The following is a 20,146-nucleotide window of genomic DNA, read 5'->3' on the forward strand; positions in this document are numbered from 1 at the left end:
CCAGTTGTCTTCACTCCCACAGAGTGACTTTCCGATGAAGATGATTTGGAGACTCCATTTGAAGTTGTCACGTACTTGGAATTCTACTTCTGTCCCTGCCTACACCAAATGAAAACCTGTGTACACAGTACAGCTCCAGGTCCTTAGGAGGCTGACTTTTGTTCTTTAACTTTTTTTTTATTATGGTAAAATACACAACCATAAAACGTACCATTTTAACCATTTTAAAGTGCACAGTTCAGTGGCACTAAGTACATTCACAGCATTGTGCAGTCATCACCTCTGTCTAGCTCCAAACATTTTCATCACCTCAAACAGAAACCCATACCCTTTAAGCCCTCACTCCCCATTTGCCCCTCCCCCAAAGGCCCTGGCTATCATAAATCTGCTTTTTGTCCATGGGTTCCTTTTTGCTCCCGATTCCAAAGGAAAACAGTAGAGTCATGGTGGAAAAGAATTCTACATTCTATATCTCCAAGAATTTCATATTCTGGACTTCCCTGGTGACACAGTGGTTAGGACGCCACGCTCCCAATGCAGGGGGCCCGGGTTCGGTCCCTGGTCAGGGAACTAGATCCCACATACCGCAGCTAAGAGTTCACATGCCACAACTAAAGAGCCCACATGCCGCAACTTAGGGAGCTGGCGCAACCAAATAAATATTAAAAAAAAAATTTCATTTCCATATTCCCTAAAGCGATTCCTCTCATTTCTCTTAGGGGCTCCAGGTGTCATGGATGAAACTAGAATCCTAGTTAATTCTGTTGCCTTTTTTTTGTCATCTCTAGTTGGTTTTTTCATCATCTTTAGTTGGTTTTTTCTTAAAAATTTAACAGGTACTAAAAAACTGTTTAATGTCACAGATACTAGAATCATATGTGGTACATGAAGTATGTCTTAATTTGTTTAAACAAAGGAAGCTATTGAAAGTATAATGACCAAGAGACCAAAAAAAATGACCAGGCAGATTTTGGAAAAGAATCAAATAGAGGATCCTTTTAGTGGGGAATAGTATTTAGAAACCTAGATAAACCTAGTTTTGCTAAAGAGGAAGGAGTCTGAGGGAAGAAATAGAAACACAGGACAGATTGTGGAGGGCCTTGAAGGTCACGTCAGAGTTTGGTTTTACTCTGTTGGCTTTAGGGAGCCAACCATTAGAAGCCAAGAACAGGGGAGTGACATAGCAAGATGCCATGGAGAGGAAAGAGAGGGAGGCAGGGGGACAAGTTGGAAGGACCCTGCCAACCTTATCCAGATATATTTGCACTTATCAAGAGGAGACTTAGAGTTCTGTGAGTTTGAGGATAGAACAGTGATAGGTACATGGAAAACAGTAAAATTACACGAGGCAAACCAGGGGAAACAAAAGAAGAAAGGAAATGCAATCAGTTCACCATGTGGCTCATTTGTGAATAATTCATAATCATAAGTTATACACTGACTATTGATTTGAACTATTGCAACATAATTATATATGCTTGTATACGTGTATGGTGTTTCTGGGGGATATAAGAGGGCTAAGTTCTCATCTTCCACTGACGAAAGTCAACAGCTAATATTAAAACTGGAAAACTAAAAACAACAGCAATATATATGTTATTTAGAAATAGGGAGGTAAATACCAGAGGAAACAGCTTAACGTATTGAAAATGGATGCCTGGGGGAAGGGAAGCAGGAAGTGGATGGGGGAGAGCACTGCAGGGCTGCTTTTTGTAGAACTATTTGTTCTCTTAACTCCGTTTACGTGTTTCCTTTTTGGAACCATGTCCATTTTACCATGAAAAAATACATAATTTTAATGTAGTTTAAAACGTTTTTAAAGAAGAAAGTCATTACAGTAGCAGTTTTGGCCAGAAATAATTGAAGTAGGATGCAGTGGGGATGGCAGGAAGGGGATGGTTCACGGTTTTAGGCAGGCAGAATTGCTGTCATCTGATTGACCCTATGGCTGTGGAGCTCAAGAGAGGTCAAGGCTGAGCCTGTGAGGTCGTGAGGAAGGTGGGGCCATTAATAGAAATAAAAAACACCCACACAGAGCAGGTGATGGAGGGAACAGAGATCATAGACTGCAGATTTGGGATGTTTTGAGGTTTAGGAACCAACAGGACAGGCCGAAAAATACCAGCCAGAAACAAACTGTAGGGAATTCCCTGGCTGTCCAGCGGTTAGAACTCCATGCTTCCACTGCAGGGGGCAAGGGTTAGATCCCTGGTCAGGGAACTAAGATTCCCGCTAGCCACATGGTGTAGTCAAAAAAAAAAAAAAAAAAAAAAAATGACAAGCTGAAACTGTCTAATCAAGGGTTTCAGTCTGCATCAGTGAAAGAGGGGTGTTAAAAAATCTTGTGTTAATTAGCTCCATTGTTTGTAAATTGGAGCCATAGAAAGAAATGGAGGACAACCATCAAGCAATAGTCACATTAAAGTTTATTACTTTTTTCTATTTTAAAATGAAAATATCATCACTATAGAAAAACAAATGGAAAAATATACAAAAAGATAACGAAGAAAATAAAACCAACCATAACTCCATCTCTCCAAGGTAAACACTATTCTTCGTTTGGAGAGACACTTCTCAGCTCCTTTTCTTGGGACTCCAGCTAATAGGCTGTATTCACAAAGCCCCACCTCTAGCTTCCACTTCGGTCTGCAGGATTTCCAACTGTGTTCTGGATGGCTCTCCAGGGTACCTCCGGTTCTTATGGCTGAAACTGAGCCCATCGATGAGTCTCCCATGCTTTACCACCACCAGGGCTGGATTCCAGTCCACAGCAGCCCCAAGCACTGAAATGACTACGGTGACCATTCTCATGTGCAATTAGATGCATTTTTTGAAATATCAAAAGTTTCCAAAATTTGTTTTTTGTATGTTTTTGGAGTTCTTATTCTGTGTGTAGTCTGTCGTTAGTTATCTAGTTCTGCAAGTGTCCATCCCATTAGCCACTTAGTCTGTGCCTCAAATCTGGCCACCTGTCTCCACTGATCTTTTTTTTTTTTTAACTACCCTTTACTGCTTCTGCCTCCATTAGACTTCCTAAGCACTAGTGTGTTTTTTTTAATTTTTAAAAATTTATTTATTTATTTATTTTTGGCTGCATTGGGTCTTCGCTGCTGTGCACGGCCTTTCCCTAGTTGCAGTGAGCAGGGGCCACCCCTCGCTGCGGTGCGCGGGCCTCTCATTGCGCTGGCCTCTCCTGTTGCGGAGCACCGGCTCTAGGCGTGCAGGCTTCAGTAGTTGTGGCACGCAGGCTCAGCAGTTGTGGCCCACGGGCTCTAGAGCACAGGCTCAGCAGTTGTGGTGCACAGGCTCAGTTGCTCTGCAGCATGTGGGATCCTCCTGGGCCAGGGCTCAAACCCGTGTCCCCTGCATTGGCAGGCGGACTCCCAACCACTGCGCCACCGGGGAAGCCCCTCCACTGATCTTGCTACAAATTTGAGGCCCTTGCCACCAGTGCCACAAACTACTGCAGTTCCCTTCTATAGGGTCGCTCCAATTCAACCCTCACACGCTTTGGCCAGGATGATGACTTCCTCTGCCATTCTCATCTCTTGACATTTACTGCCTGAAAAATCCCTATGTTTTAGGCACATTGTCCTGAATTTACCAAGTCTGCTCTGCTGCTCCCTCTGCCTAGAAAGTTCGTCCCTCATTTCCTCTGCTTAGTGGAGTGTGCTACTTACCTCTTCACAATCAACTCAGATGCCACATCCTCTGAGGTTTCTCCTAATCCTCTTAGAAGAAATGGCTACTGAAGGAAGATGAGCTCCCTTCTCTGCTAGGTGATCAGAAGGAGCTTCATAGAGATGGCGTCTGACCTACATCAATGGAAAAAAAAAATGTTGCCTGCCATATCAGTAAACAAAGGATGTTGCAGGCAACAAGCCATCACCTTACAGCTGAGCCATGAGGGAACTCAGGATAGAAACAGAATGCCCGCCATCTAGCAGTGCCCCCCTCCCCAACCCCCAAACTCAGGAAGAGAAAGCACAGGATACTGGCCCCAGATAGCTGAGGTGTATATCAAAGGAATGATTTCGGTGAGCCCTGACTTTTGCATCTTCCCATACATAGAAAAGCACTAAATTTCTTAACTTGAGATATCCTGTTTTCTTTAACAGTAATCTTTCGATGTTCTGACTACTACCTGGTCTTTGTTGCAAAAACTCCTATGTATCCTGGCTCCTCCCCTACCTCTTGCAAGCAGTCTCTCAGAGCTATCTGAGATGTTGGGTCCTGGACTTAAATCCTCGGTTTTGTCTGCCAAATAAAACATAATTCTCAACTTTTAAGTTGTGCTTTTTTTTTTTTTTCCAGTTGACACCTAGAACTTACCTTTTACCGGGGGGTATCCTTCTCACTTCAAGGTGAGAAGAAAAGGAGAAAAAGGTCTGGCATTGGCATGCTGCCATTCAGGGACATCTAGCAGTCTAGCCCTGTCAAAGACCAGGCTGGGAAGGTATGTTCTGGGCACTGAAGATTTCTGAACCAAGGGAGACAATTTAACCAGGGATGAATGATTAATAAGTGTGTTTCTGACTGTACTGGATAGCCAAGCAGATTTTGGACTATGTGGGTGTAGTGTGCTTGGAAAAGTAGCTCAAATGTTCTCACTCTCCAGGCACAATTATTGCTGTTTTCTTACTGCGCACTTTGTACGGCATTCATCACACAGAACTGTGATTATTTGTCTCTCATTTTTTCAAGTCTCATTTTTTCCCCTGTAGCACCCAACGCAGGGCCCTGAACATTGTAGGTGCTAGTAAAGACTATTTGAATGAAGGTATGTATTTTTAATAGACATGTTTAATATATTTTTCCAAAGAAGCTTCTGTATTATCCTTTCCAGCAAGCCCCTAGAAGCAAGCATTATACTAAATATCCAGATCTCAACCACACTCTAGTCTAGAAGCAGGTAACTTTGGGGGGACCAAGGCTGGGGCTCAAGTTATCCCTCGTAGAACCTTTGCTGAGGTAAGGTCGGGAGGTTACTTCCCGCCAAGCCCTCCTCCCATCCGCCCCACCCGCGCATCTCCGGGCGTGGCCGAGAGCGGCGCCTTTAAGAAGGGGGCGGAGCCCAAGTGAAAAGACAAAGCCCCTGGCCGCGCGCTCCCCCTCCCCCCTCCGGCGCACCACACGGACAGTGGTGCCCGGATGTCGGTGTCGCCTTCGGTGACAGATGGCGCAGTGTCTGTATATGTTAGAGGGCTTCTCTGGCCTGACCTCTTTGAATTCCCGGCCTTTCGGTCCCCCGCTGTCCCCCACTTTCAACTCCGCCGCTGGAGGCCCGCTCCTGTCACTGGCGCTTACATAACGTGACCTTTCACCTCTTCATACTGCCCTCTAGTGCGCTGCAACCCAACTAGGCGGCCCGGGAAGGGGGAGGGACCTAATCACAGAGCGGCAGCTCCTCTGAGCCAATAAACTCTGGGTGCTGACCAGCTCTCCGCCTATTGGAGCATTCGCCACCGGCGCCACAGGGGAGCATGTTAGTGTGTGCGCTGGCCGGACCGGGGGGAGGAGGGGAATCTCCCGCCATTTTTCAATAATTTCCTCCGGTGCAGCTGAGGACGAGTCGTGACTGCCGAACGCGGGGACCCGTAGCAAAGGTTGGCCGGAGGCTTCGGGGCGGCGCGGCAGTGTGCGTGGGAGTTCTGTGCCCTTGCGTCCCTTTCCATGGCCTTAGCGCGGCGGCGCCAGCAGTGAAGGAGCTGAGTTCGCGCCGCCCTCTCACCCCTCCCCTCCCCCACCCCACCCCCGGGAGCCAGGCGCTCGCTCCGGGCCGCGGGGCCTAGTGTTGCGCCGCGGGCTCGCCGAGGAGCAGCCGCCTTCCCCGCCGCTGCCGCCGCCGCGATGGCGCCGCTCCTGGGCCGCAAGCCCTTCCCGCTGGTGAAGCCGCTTCCCGGCGAGGAGCCGCTCTTCACCATCGCGCACACTCAGGAGGCCTTCCGCACCCGGGAGTATCCTTTTCCAGTCGCGCCGGCCAGGCCGCCCGCGGGGTGGGGTAGGGCGGGGTGGGCCGCGCAGCCCCGCGCCGGTGGCAGCTGTCAGCGCGCCCGGCGCTGGCGGGCCAGCACCCCGAGGCCGAGCCCCAGGCCCGCCGTTCCGGGGGGGGTGGGCGGGCGGGCCGGCCCGGCTCAGGCCGCCCCGGAGCCCTGCGCCCTCCATCCTTTCCTCGGCCCCGCACTTTGTCACCGGGCCTCGCTGTCGATGAACGACCCTCTATCCCGCCCCCCCCCCCAGGGGGTTGGCTTTAGGCCCTAAGTACCGAGGGGTGAGCGGGGTTTCCTTTGCTGCTGCTTTTTCCTTTTTAAATTAAGCCTTCCACTTAAGTTTTGGAAATTGTACTTGAGCGGCCTCGTGATCTGGGTTGTACAAGTCGCGACTGCGTCTTTCCGGATCTCTGCGGGGACATTTGTGTTTTTCTCCTCCCGAGTGGACTTTAGGCTGGTGATGAACTGACAGGATTGTGAGGCACAAAACCAAGAATAAATGTCCAGACTTAGGGAAGAGGCAGTAAAAAAGTTACCTTGGAGGAGCGGATCCCTTCCTTCCCTGGGCATGCATAGATTTGGAATTTTGACGATGTACAGGAGATCGCTATTTGTCTTTTAACAATGTTTCAAAAAGACACGCTTAAAGTTTTTATGTTGTATTTTAGAAACACGAGGCTGATGTTTTAAATAAGAAGCATCCTTCTAATCATTGCTTAAGGTTTCTTGCACAAGCTTATTAGTCTTTTAGTTGAAAGTTGTACCACTCTTATTTACTTTTTTTATGGATGCCAGATGCGTCCTTTTTGAAGCTTAAGTGTAAAAAAGTTTTCTGAATCAAGCTTTCTTTAGTGTACAGAAAGCTTCAAGAGTGAAGGGTAATGTATTCTTTAGTTTTATCACCCCTTTCCCTTTGGAAGGACTTGATTTCTTAGTAGTTTCAGTTTGCTTGCTTCAGTATGGAAGGAAGTGCCCGTGTGAGCTATATCATTTGATTTCATTTCTCTTTGATCCTCCCTTTAATGTAATGCTTTATGGGATAACCTCATTCTTGTTTGAGTGCAGTTTGTGGATGTTAGGTGTTTACATACAAAGGGATTTGGCAAGTGAGTCCATGCTGTAGGAGGGCTCTTGAAGAAGTGCAGCTAGAGCATCAGAGCTGAAATGGATCTTGGAGATGGTGGGGTTCTCCTGCCTGGGTATGCCAAGTGGGCCCACACAGTTGAGGTTGGCTTGCTAAAGGTCACACACTCTGTAAATGATGAGAATCAGGAGTAGAATTAAGTGCTCTTCATACCTCATCCCTGAAAGAAAATCAAGAGAGGAACATGGAATGCTATTCCTTCACTTTTAATAATGTTAGTCCACTGTTTGTGTCAGTTTGTGGTATGATAAGGTGCATTTAAGGGAGGGGTCGGAGTGGTAATCTGGTTCTTTTTCTTGTCCTGTTAGGACTTTTGGATTGTTTTGGAGAAGTGCTCTAGCTCTACCAAATACTTTATTCTAAAAGTGCCCAATTTTTTTTTTTTTTTTATAACATTCCAAAACATCAGTGAAGTAAAAAATTACTTTTGGGAATCTGCCATATCCTTTTCAGATGTCATCTTTTGAGCAGTTGATGGTTATTCACACTAATATTACTGGATGTTGATTTTTCAGGTCTGGTTCTAGTGGAGTATCAGAAACTGCGATAGGGAGGAGACAAATTCTAAGTCTGTACTAGGTACTGAGCTCTGTAAAAAATGGCTGTAGATAGCTAATTTAGAACTGGCAGCCTCGGCTTTTTCATATCATTTACTGAAATCACTGAAATACAGTGATACGTATGAGGAGTTTCTTTTAATGATGACAGTTGAAAACTGATACGTGGAACTTTTTAACTGTTATGTATTTAATAAAAATTCATCTTTAAAATTTCCCATACCAGTATTTAGAACCCTTTTAACAAAGGAGTTCTTAAATTGTGTTGCAATTGGGGGGAAATTGCTCCCTTGGTAATTTCTACAAGTGGAAGCACTTTGAGGATGGTTTTTAAACAATTGTACTGTGTGGTTGGCAGGTTGGCATATCTCTTTATTAGGCTATTAGTGATTTCATAGAGGAGAACAAGTATGTGGTTGGGTAACTGCTGCATTTGAAGTATTGTTATTTCCAGTTCTTAATTTTTAGTTATAATTATGTTTTAATAGGACTTCATACTTTAATTTTCTCCGAATACCTACCTTTTGGTTGCATGTATATTCTGTGGCAAATTTGTATGGTGTTTTATTGACTTAAAGCTGTGAGCATTGTGTCCTTGAAGGTATTATTGTACATCTTCATTAAACTTACAGTGGTTGTGGATGATGCACACATTTAATGATTGGGTTATATATTGATGTTTATTGTACTGTAGCTTTAAATCTATGGTACATTGCTTCCTAGGATAGTACTACTGCAGGCAAGACAGTAGATCTTGGTTGGAAAAATTAACTTTATCGGAATCACTTCTTGATGTGATTGATTATTTGACAATAGAATTCTACACTGACTGTGTTTATAAGTCAAGATAGATTTTAAGGAGGAACTGAACCTACAAGTAGCCTGCTGTAGATTAATATTTTTTTTGTATTGCTTTATCCTAGTTTCTAAAGCCTGGAAACTAGTTCATAACCTTAGCATCAATATGAGAACTTTTAGATGGTGTAGTAAGGAGGGGGTATTAGAATATACAGTTATTCTGGCTCTAGGCAAGAATAACTTGATTTGCCTAGAGTGTTTTAAGAGCTGGGGTTAAATTGTAGTTGCAAGACTGGATTTTATTGGGCAGTTGGAATACTGAGCTCTTATGTCGATTTTTATAATTTAATTTCTTTAAAGTAACAAGTTATTATCAGATTAGAGTTATTTTTAACTTAATGACAGACTGGTCCAAAGAGAGAAAATAGGATAAAAAGCAGACCTTGAGTTGGTGCTTTGTCTTCTCACTTAGAACTCTTAGCATTATAGTTATGCTTATTTAACCTCCATACTTTTATGGGCCACTTCCTTTCAGGCTATCAGGTACTTATTGAAAGAAACAATACTTACAAGGCTAAAGAGAACAAAGAAGTGCAGCATATGGTGGTAAGGAAGTAGCTCTTGAACTCTTGAAAAAGTAGATGCATAATGAGATAGTCCAGGATTTGAACTTATCATTTATAGCTTACACAACCTTTGGAGAATTGCTTTGACATTTTGTCTGCAATTATAAGTGCAGCAGTCGCTGGAACATAAAAACCACAATTGGCATTTGCTTTGAGCGGTTATTTGAGAGTGAGTGACTTATTTTGGTAACCTAAAATCTGAAATAGGATTTAGAGGCAGCTGACTCAACATCCTTCTTTTTGTAAAAAAATTAATTAATTATTATTATTTTGGGGGGGCTGCGTTGGGTCTTAGTTGTGGTGTGTGGGCTTCTCATTGCAGTGGCTTCTGTTGTTGTGGAGCACGGGCTCTAGGTGTGCGTGCTTCAGTAGTTGCAGCCAGCAGGCTCAGGAGTTGTGGCGCATGGGCTTAGTTGCTCCGTGGCCTGTGGGATCTTTCCAGCCCAGGGCTCGAACCCGTGTCCCCTGCGTTGGCAGGCGGATTCTTAACCACTGCGCCACCAGGGAAGTCCCTGAATATCCTTCTCATGGGCTTTTTTTTTCCCTCCTTTTATTTTCATTTTTTTCTTTAACTTTTCTCTTAGCATAAGTCAAAGTAATAACCAGAACAGAGTTACATAAACTTAAAACTACCTAATGTTAGGGGTGGTTGTAGAAATTTCAGTTTTAGACTTTTGAAATTAATCTAATTTGAATGACTAGTCAATTAAAAATTGTGTTGTCAGAGGACATTCATTCCTAGACGTAATCGTTAGGTTTATAGTGCTCTCCAACAGAAATGTGATGTGAGCCACATGTAATTAAAATTTTTCTAGGTCCACATTTGAAAAAAAGGAAACGGGTGAAAAAAAAGGAAAGGCACATTTTTCTTATTCCAAGTTTCAGGCTGAAGGAGCAGTCCCTGTCTGCAGCGTCCTTTTCTAGTGGCAGAAAGATCAGGAGGAAACCATGACAGCTTTTTAAGCTTCTTCCTGGAAGTGGCGTCTATCACATCTATTGGTCAAAGCAAGTTATGTGGCAGGGCCCAACATCTTTGGGGAGGGGATGTGCTTTCCTCTTCCCAGGAGGCATTGCAAGCCACATGGCAGTGGGTGGAGGTGTAGAATCCTCTTAGGGAAGAGAGGTGGATGTTTGGAAAGAATAGTACAGTCTGCCACATTTTAGGGTTAAGGGAATGTTTTCTGGGGAAGGTTGCTTTTAAGTTGAGATCCAAAGGATGGTTAGAATTTAGTTTATTTTGCCAGTTATATCTCAGTGAGCTGTTTTTGTTTGCTTTTTTGCTTGTTTTGGCTGCCCTCGGCAGCTTGTGGGATCTTAGTTCCCTGACCAGGGATCTAACCCGGGCCCCTGGCACCCTGGCAGTGAGAGTCCTAATCACTGGACCACCAGGGAATTCCCAATTTTGAAAACCTGAAAGAAGTTTCATATGGCTGGAGTGAAGAAGTGGGAATGGAGATGCAGTGATGAGAGATACAGAAAAGGGCTGCATCACAGGTCCTTGTGAGATAGGCTGAGGAGTTTGGACTTTGCCTTAAATTTAGTGGAGGCTGTTGAAAAATTTGAACAGGAGAGAAGCAGGCTTTTAGGTTAGGAAGATCACTGTGACTGCAGCGTTGAGAATGGATCTGCAGCCTTGAGACTAGTGGCAACTAGATGGTGATTAAATAATTAAATAATCTAGGCAATAGATAATGGTGGTCTGAATAAATTTACTAGCCTTTGAGGTGGAGAGAAGTACAGTTGATGGATTTCTGAAATTAAGTAGATTTGACAGGGTTTGGTGATTGATTGGGGAGGAATCAAGAGTTATGTTTTGGTTATCTCTTGGTTAGTGGTGTTCTCTGATATAGAGGACCCTATGAGACAGGAGGGAAGGGGGCAGGGCACAACCTTAAAAGAATGACATAGCCCCTGAGGACATAAAGTGGTTACAACCGATTAGGCCCAAGTTGGCGGAAGAATCTACTTCCAGTAGACCTTGAGCCTCATTATACGCTCTTTGCGATACATTAGAATATGCTAAATGACACCCGCAGGCGCCCTGACTGTTCGAGGCCAACCATAAAAGGGCAGAAAGTGGGCAGTGGCCCAATTCCTGGAAATCCCTGCCCCTTCCCCCAAAAAGTTGGAGTAATCTTCCTATTACTTAGCCTATGAAATTACCCAGCCCATAAAACTAACCATCCCATATTCCAGGGCCTATCACCTTCTGAGAGGGCCCACACTCTGTCTGTGGAGTGTGTGTCTCCCTAAATAAACCTGCTTTCCCACTTGGGTCTTGGGGAAAACTCCCTTGCCTGACTGCTTGCATCCTTCACAAGCATCCTATATTAATAAATCTATTTCTTGCCTATGGCTTTGCCTCTCGCTGCATTCCTTCTGCACTGAGGCATAAAGAACCTGAGCTTCATTAAGTTCTGAGACCAGGTGTGTGGTTTCAGCAGGGAGATTGTGGGTTCAAGTCCCATCTGAGATGTGATTGGGTTTGAGTCCCAATCTGAGGTGTGGGGTTTCACCTGGAAGAGGATCAAGTGTTTCTTTTGTTTTGACTGTCAAGGGTGGTGGGGGACGGATAGGAAGTGAAGTGTTTAGTTATGGAGGTTCTTATATTGAATTGCTGAGTATATCCAAATGGAGATGTATATGTTGCTAGTATATATATGGGCCTGGAGTTCAGAGAGAGGAGACTGAGCTGGTGATAGAAGTTATTAGCATATATAGATAGTAGTTGAAGTTATGGGCATGGATGAGGTCACCCAGAATGAGAATGCTATACTGATAATGATTTTCAGAGGGTACGAAAGATCTGTATTAGGGTAGAAGAGACTGTCATTATTTGAAAAATCACACTCAATCAATCAGTATTAGGTATTTAAATACATATTGTTTGAAAAAAGTAGGAAAAAAAGGTTCCTCCTTTTTTTTCCTTAAAATAATAAAAATCATAGAAAATAAAACAATAAAATCTTGATGGGTGGAGTGATTTTCAGTACTGTGGGGGCCAGAGGATTTTTCCCTTTGCAACAACATATTTGTATTTTAGGAGGCCTGAGGCCAAGTGAAATTTTTAAACCAGAAGAAATGGGTTTAAAAACAAGACTGAGAAAAAAGGTTGTGAGTGTGTGAAGCACAAAGGACCAGAGAAGAAGAGGATTACCACCAGTAAGGCCAATTAACATGTTTTAAAATGTTATGACTGGATGAGAAATGAGGATCAAAAGCTGGATTTGGATAATGGTTCTTTTATTGGAGAGAAAGGACTTAATTGAGAAACACATAAGTGGTTACAGTTAGGGACTGCAGAGGTTAGGATGATTCCCTGATTTCTGACTTGGACACTAGGGCCATTCGGTGAGATTGGGAGTATCTGTTAAAGAGCAAGTTTGGGAGGGAGTGGAGGAGTAGTGAGAGTTTAGTTTTAGAGGAAGTTGGATTTGAGGGATTACTGAGGCATCCAGGTGACAGCAGTCTTGTGTGTTATTGGCCATATGGGTCTTGATCTAAGGAGAATGGACTGGGCACATTATTCCTACTTTTTTTTTTTTTTTTTCCCAGGCAGAGCCTCGTGACTCGCAGGATTTTAGTTCCCCGACCAGGGATTGAACCCGCGCTCTCGGCCACTGGACCACCAGGAAATTCCCACATTATTCCTACTTTTTTTTTTTTTTTAATGGGATTTATTTATTTATTTATTTATGGCTGTGTTGGGTTTTCGTTTCTGTGCGAGGGCTTTCTCTAGTTGCGGCAAGTGGGGGCCCCTCTTCATCGCGCTGCGCGGGCCTCTCACTATCGCGGCCTCTCTTGCTGCAGAGCACAGGCTCCAGACGCGCAGGCTCAGCAATTGTGGCTCACGGGCCTAGTTGCTCTGTGGCATGTGGGATCTTCCCAGACCAGGGCTCGAACCTGTGTCCCCTGCGTTGGCAGGCAGACTCCCAACCACTGCGCCACCAGGGAAGCCCCCTACTTTTTAAAATAACAACTAATAATAAAAACTTAATGTTTTCTCTTTAGGACATATTTGTTAGTCTTACATTCTCTCTGATTACACAGTGAATTTCTTCAGTGTAGCTGAATGATATATTAGAAGGTTACTAAGCTTTTTTTTTTTAAAGATTCTATACTTTATATTTTATTTATTTATTTTTGGCTTTGTTGGGTCTTCATTGCTGCACGCGAGCTTTCTCTAGTTGTGGCGAGCGGGGGCTACTCTTTGTTGTGGTGCGTGGGCTTCTCATTGCGGTGGCTTCTCTTATTGCGGAGCACGGACTCTAGGCATGCAGGGTTCAGTAGTTGTGGCTCGCAGGCTCCAGAGCACAGGCTCAGTAGTTGTGGCACACGGGCTTTGTTGCTCCGCGGCATGTGGGATCTTCCCCCACGAGGGCTCGAACCCGTGTCCCCTGCATTAGCAGGTGGATTCTTAACCACTGCGCCATCAGGGAAGCCCTTACTAAGCTTTTTGAATGTTTAAATAAATCCACGTACTGATTCTTTATTTTACCTCCCCTCCCCAGGTGCAAACAGGCAAACAGAAAACAAATCCATTTTGTTGATAAGTTAGTTATGATAATGTCCCTGTGGAAACCATGCTATTTCCTTTTTTCTATGGGATTTTATAAGTTTTTAGTGATTGGATTTGCATAGCTTTCTATGGAAGTCTGACTCCTGATTTTTACTGGTGCTCTATTTTGTTTAATCATTTAAATATTAACAACAGCCCAGTGAGGAAAAGAGACATATTGCTTTGTTTTTGGCAGATCCAGAGAATGATATGGTGAGAGAAGGTGCTTATACTACTGATTAAACTACAGTTTTGGATTATTTATGGATTTATCCCTGTCATTTGTCTTTTAACTGATCTAACCCTAGAAAGCCAAGAACCTCTTTTATATTAAAAATGAATTATTTAGTTGTGAGGTAATATTACAAGGGGAGCTGTTTAAATACTTTTTATTTCAACCGTTATATATAAAAACTGTCACTTGCAAAGTACAGAGATCGGCAGCTAATTCTCTAGTTGTGGTGTAAGTTTATTTTCCTGCATAGCATCTTTTGCTGTGCGTAAAAGTAAATTAGTTACTTGTCATTTGAATTTGAATATGGCTGGGTGATAATGAATTACAATTAGGATGGTATGGAAAGTTACCATATACATGGCACTAGTTATAGGATCTCTTCCTCCACCTCCCTCACAAAGACGGAATAATGACTGGTGAACAACTTGTGGACGTGGTATTATTGGAGATAACATAAACTCTGGATAAATATTACTATATCAGAATTATTTTTAGTACTTTTTGGAATTTATTTTTTAAACCTTAGAGAATCAACAAGTGTTTCCAAGGTAGACTGGAAGGCTGTTAGTAAATGGATCATTAGCATATGCACGGGGTTATTCCAAACTGCCTGTGAGACTGCTGGAGCCATCTCATCTTACTGTGCAACTGATTCTTAAACTTGCTGACCATCTGAATTGTGTAACAGTTTCACATACCTTAAATTCTTATTCCTTATGTCTTGTATTTTATTTTGCCTTTATTTTTTCTTACTAATTTTTAGTACTGTGTGAGTCTTGTGAAATGAAACGGGTGAATTGAAGAAAGCACAGTTGTAGATGGTCCTAACCATACTTTAGTGTTAATCATCTTGTTTGGATTTGCCAATTGAAAACTCTGATTTCAATTTTATCTTACGCTGTACATTATAGAAAGGATACTATAGTTTTTTCCCATATATGATAAGTATTTTGTGGATTAGTTGTCTCTGTTGCTTGAATATTGTGTTCCTGAGCCAGTGCTAACAGAGAGTATGAAGCCCGCTTGGAAAGATACAGTGAGCGCATTTGGACGTGTAAGAGTACCGGAAGCAGTCAGCTAACACACAAAGAGGCCTGGGAGGAGGAACAGGAAGTTGCTGAACTGTAAGTAGTAGAAGCACTGCCCTTCTAGCGCTATCTTCACATTATTAGGAAAGAGGGAATATTAACCATAAAACAATATTTATATTTAAATTTATGGGGCATAAATTGGAATACATTACGTTAGTATAATGTACTGGTGTCTTGCCTATTGTCGTTTTGCAAGTAACAAAGTATGTGGAATATATAGTTGTGTGTATACTTATTTAGGTATTTACTAGGCTTTTGAGTGTTCTTGCTGTATACTTTTACCTTGTAAATACTCTGGAAATGTGGTTCTAAGCAAAGGAAGCTGATAAAATCTAGAAGTAATATGGAGGCAGCAAATTAGCAGAAAGTTTTCTTTATTTTGTGGTCATTTGAAATTTAAGACAGTATTTAAAGCAGCTATCAAAAGTAAGTACACAGTTTGAAGACAGTTTATCTGAGTGGGGTGGTTGAATGAGGTGTCTTAAAAATCCTGTCTGTTTTCAAAGGGCCTATTTGTCTGGGTAGTCTCTCAAAGAAAACACTCAGAATTTAGGCAGTAGAAGCATGCAGAAGATAAGTAGAAACTAGGGATGATAAAACAGTACTCTTTTTTTTTTTCTTTTTTAGTGGTTTTTTTTTTTAATTGAAGTATATTTGATATACAGTATTATATGTTACAGGAGTACAATATAGTGATTCACAAATTTTAAAGGTTATACTCCATTTCTAGTTACTATTAAAAAACAGTACTCTTTTAGAAATTTGGAGTAGAAACTTTTTCTGTGGACTTCTCATTGATTTCTCTTGATAGTATATAAGCAGAGAGCGTACAGTTTAGTAATTAATACCATTCTGCTCTTTTGCCTGTGTAACAGAGCACAACCTTCAGTTGAGACCTGGGGTCTAGTAATGGCTCCATCACTGATTAATAATTAGTGAAGTCTGTTAACCTGGTGCCTGTTTCTTCTTTGCTTGGGTCACTGACATAGTTCTGTTTTGGATTATTGTTATTTATGTATATGCCCCATTTAGTATACTAGACTCGGGGTTGGCCTACCTTTTCTGTAAAGTGCCAGTTAGTAAATATTTTAGGGTTTGTGGGCCATGTGGTCTCTGTCTCAGCTATTCAACTTTAAGGTTGTACAGTGAAAACAGCCAGTGATAATACGTAAATGAATGGGAGTGACTAGGTTCCAGTAAAATTTTATTTACAAAAACTGGGAGCAGGGTGGATTTGGCTCATGGGCTGTTGCTGACCCCCTGCAGTAGCCTGTAAACTTGAGGGCAGGTCTCATGTTTGACTTACTCTTGAATTGGTCACAGTGCCTAGGCACAATCCTCTGTACTGTATAAGCACTTACTGTTTGCTCTTTGCAAAACAAATGAAAATAAATTGCTTCCCTGTACACGAAGAGAAGAGAAGTACAGTGGGAATTTAGAGGTTAGAGAGACTAACCTAGAGTTGCTAGGGAAAACTCCATGAGACTTAATGAAGACAGTAACAGTTGAAGGATAGTTTGTGCCCAGTTGCAGAGGACAAGATGAGACGTTTGTATTTACTTCAGTGAACAATGTGAGGACAGCAATGCTTTTTGAACAGCAGAGGCACATATGATGGTTTTGATGATTGGGGTTGTGCTTTGAGAAGATTAATCTGGAAGCGGTGTGCAAGATGAGTTAGAGAGGGAAGAGGCAGGTGGGAAGTCTGTGTAGGCTAGCTAAGAGTATTTGGGTCGGGAATCATGGCATTATTGGGAATAGAAAGAATGAGATGGATTTACATTCTGAAAAAGGGGGTTTGGTCATAATTTTGGAAAACCACTACAAACTTTGTTCTTGAAAAGTCATAATACACATTAAAGATATTCAGAAGACTGTAGTAAAGAAACTCTAGCTTGGTTTAATCTTATGGGTTTTAAACTTATTCGACCTTAGAACCCATTACAACAGAGGGAAGTTCTGAAGAACACACTTGGGGAATGTTTTATGTGATTTGATAGCTAATAGAATATAAGGGGTGATGGGAGAAATTGTTGAAAAAGACGGTGAGGTTTTATAATTTTTATTCAAAGTAGAAATACTTTTTTCTGATTATAAAAGAAATGCATACTTGTTATAAGAATGTGAACAATACAGAGTTAGTAAAGAATCTGAACATCATTGTCCAACTTCACTCCCCAGAAATAACCACAGACAATGAAGCTTTAAGCCTGAGTGACTGGGAGGCTTAATGGAAAGAGACAGTGAATTTATAGGGGCCAGGAAAGGCCTCATGGAATTAAGGAAGTCTGAGGACATCTTGGAAGGATGATTAAGCTGGGAGGGAGGACAGTGGGGAGAGGACAAAGGTAACAGTCTTAACAAAGGCAGGGAGACTTGAAGGTTATTGATCATGAGGGGAATAGCAGATAACTTGGTAGGTTAATTAATTGTGAACGGAGTATGATAAGAGCTTTTAAGTCTAGCAGTTGGAGGAACATTTGTTATGAACAGCACAGAGAGTGATTGAGAATATTGTAGTATGATAATAAACCTACTACTTGGATCTGTATGAATGTTCTCATGCCTGATCCTCCCTTTTGCCCTGTAACACATATGTTAAACTATCTGGTCAGAATTGGATATCTTAACAACTCTCCATTTAGGTTGCTTCCCATTTTCTGCTGTCATCAAGAATCCAGCAGTGAATATCTTTGTGTACCTATGACAGTTCTCCTAACTGTTGTCAAACTGCTTTCCAAAAGAGTTGAAACATGGGCTTTTGGCAGAGTGTGTGTGCTATTTTGCCCCATTCACTTGCTCCTATAAGGGTGTGATAATTAAAGTTCTTTTTTGCTAGTTTAATAAATGAAAAGTGGTACATCATTGTTTCACTTTGCAAGGAGTTCAAATCATGGTTCCAACATATTAACCATTCATGATTTATTTTTCTTATCTGTAAAATGAAAATTCTAGACCCCTCACAAGGTATTGTGAGAACTAAATGAAGGAATGCATTTTTATTGATTGAGACATAATAATTAAGTTATGGTCTCCCAACCAAAAATTGGGCAAAGGATATGTATAAAGAATTCATACCTGAAAAGGGAAGTCAACTGCAAAAACAAACGAATGGGAAAATGTTCAACCTTACTAATGATGTGCTTATTATTTTCATTTTATAGATGAGAAAATTAACATGGCTAGGTCAGTCAGACAAAGCTATTTAAAAGTTCTTTCTTTTTCCTGTATACCACATAGGTTTTAATCTTTGCATTCTCCAGTGCCTTGTATGTATTTGCTAAAGAGCTTTTTGAATTGATCTGAATAACTCTCTGGATAGGCTCTCCTGCATTTTCTTGGTAACTGATGACATGTTTGTTTAGTTTGAAGGAGGAGTTCCCTGCCTGGTATGAGAAACTTGTTCTGGAAATGGTTCACCATAACACAGCCTCCTTAGAGAAGTTAGTAGATACTGCTTGGTTGGAGATCATGACCAAATATGCTGTGGGAGAAGAGTGTGATTTTGAGGTGAGTGCCTATTTTTATTTATTTTTTTAATGTGATTTGACACACCAAATGTCAGGATTGGAGCTTCCAACATAGATTATATATTTCTATGTGAGTAAAATTGTTTTACATTTGAAGTCCACTTTACTTAATATCAAATATTTTAATCACCAATTTTTTTTTTTTTTTTTTTTAATGTGTTGGGTTTTTGTTGCTGCGGGCGGGGGCTACTCTTCATTGCGGTGCGAGGGCTTCTCATTGCGGTGGCTTCTCTTGCTGTGGAGCATGGGCTCTAGGTGCACGGGCTTCAGTAGTTGTGGCTCGTGGGCTCTAGAGCACAGGCTCAGTAGTTGTGGCGCACGGGCTCAGCTGCTCCATGGTGTGTGGGATCCTCCCAGACTAGGGCTCGAACCCATGTCCTCTGTGTTGACAGGTGGATTCCCAACCACTGCGCCACCAAGGAAGTCCCTAATCACCAAATTTTAGAACCACGTTTGTTATTGGGAATGTTGACTATTACAATAATTGTTAGACTGTGTATCATTGCAACCTTGTTTTCCCTGTTTTGTCCCTTTTTGATAACTCGATGCTGTATTGGCTTTTTTTGTTTTGTCATTTTTTTTCATACTTTGTTTAAAAGACCTTTAGATATTTTTAGTCCAAATCTATGGAATCTATAGGCAAAAGATTTCATTTCCCTACAACAGTGATTGAGTTGACTGTTTTCTTTTTCTATTTAAATTTTTAAATTTTCCAGCCCATTACTAAAGGATAACTATTACTGAAGTAAATAGGTAGGATAGCTATTACTATTACTAAAGGATTTACTAAAGTAGATAGGTAAACTGTTTACATAACACTAAAGCAATCCCTGTATAATCCTTTGAAAACTTAAAGTAAGATTCAGGCGGAAGTGAACTAACATTTGTTGAATTTCTGTATGTACTGGATACTGGGCTAGTTGCTTTACATAATGTCTTACAGAACCTGCACAGAAAGGTGAGGTGGTAAACAGGCACAGATGTTTAAGTAGCCTGTTCAGGTTGATATAATGTACTAGTTAGTACTAGTGATTTCATCTGTATGTAATGAAATAGCTGACTGATAGTGGCCTGGACTTCTCAAACTTTAGCTTAAATAAAATCACTTAGAGGATTACTGAATGTACATTCCTGGACCACATCCCCTGAGAGCTTGATTCAAAAGGTCTAGGATAGGGCCTGAAAGTTTGCAGTTCTAACAAGCTCCAGGATGTGATGATACGAACACTCTGGGGACAACATTTTGAGTAGCATCAGCTTAACCAATGAAGACATTTGATTATCTCACATGAGTCTTCGAGGCAGGCAATTCCACGTTTGGTATAGAGGCTGAATAATATTGTCAAGGACTTAAACTCTGTCTCTCTGCCTTTCTGCTCTGCTTTACTTGGTGTGTTTGGTTTTGTCCTTAGCTTTGTTGCCTTTTGGTTGTGAAATTGTGACTGTGAGCACAATTGTTTGCTCACTCGCAATTCAGAGTGAGCAAATATCTAAGCACAGTAAGAAAATCTTTACCAGAAGCATATTCCTCCTGTCCCCTTTTATCTTTACATGTTATTGCCTAGACCATGGCTTACATAACCATCCTTAGCTGCAGTGGGGCTGAGAAAGTGAATA

The 20,146-nt window shown here is 41.9% G+C and overlaps 1 protein-coding gene and 1 long non-coding RNA gene across 4 annotated transcripts in view; one reads left to right on the forward strand and one right to left on the reverse strand.

Moving 5' to 3' along the window:
* Positions 1-2,403: 2,403 nt before the first annotated feature.
* Positions 2,404-5,401, reverse strand: LOC309646277. Its single transcript, XR_014255238.1, has 2 exons — positions 5,221-5,401; positions 2,404-4,480 (listed from the first exon to the last, which is right to left on the reverse strand). It is a non-coding gene; the product is annotated as an uncharacterized lncRNA (long non-coding RNA).
* A 92-nt stretch (positions 5,402-5,493) lies between these two features.
* BAZ1B (bromodomain adjacent to zinc finger domain 1B) overlaps positions 5,494-20,146 on the forward strand; it is a 69,410-nt gene continuing 54,757 nt past the window's right edge. For 2 of the 3 annotated variants that reach the window (XM_082432279.1, XM_082432278.1), the window contains exons 1-3: positions 5,528-5,957; positions 14,916-15,032; positions 18,365-18,509. In XM_082432279.1, coding sequence (XP_082288405.1) covers positions 5,851-5,957; positions 14,916-15,032; positions 18,365-18,509 — 369 coding nt within the window. In that variant the 5' untranslated portion in view covers positions 5,528-5,850. Of the gene's footprint in view, positions 5,958-14,915; positions 15,033-18,364; positions 18,510-20,146 lie in introns of all 3 variants that reach the window. The other variant, XM_082432280.1, reaches the window with a different exon arrangement.

This window comes from Balaenoptera physalus, assembly GCF_965194825.1.
Source record: "Balaenoptera physalus genome assembly, chromosome: 16".
In the NCBI taxonomy this organism is placed as follows: Eukaryota; Metazoa; Chordata; class Mammalia; order Artiodactyla; family Balaenopteridae; genus Balaenoptera; species Balaenoptera physalus.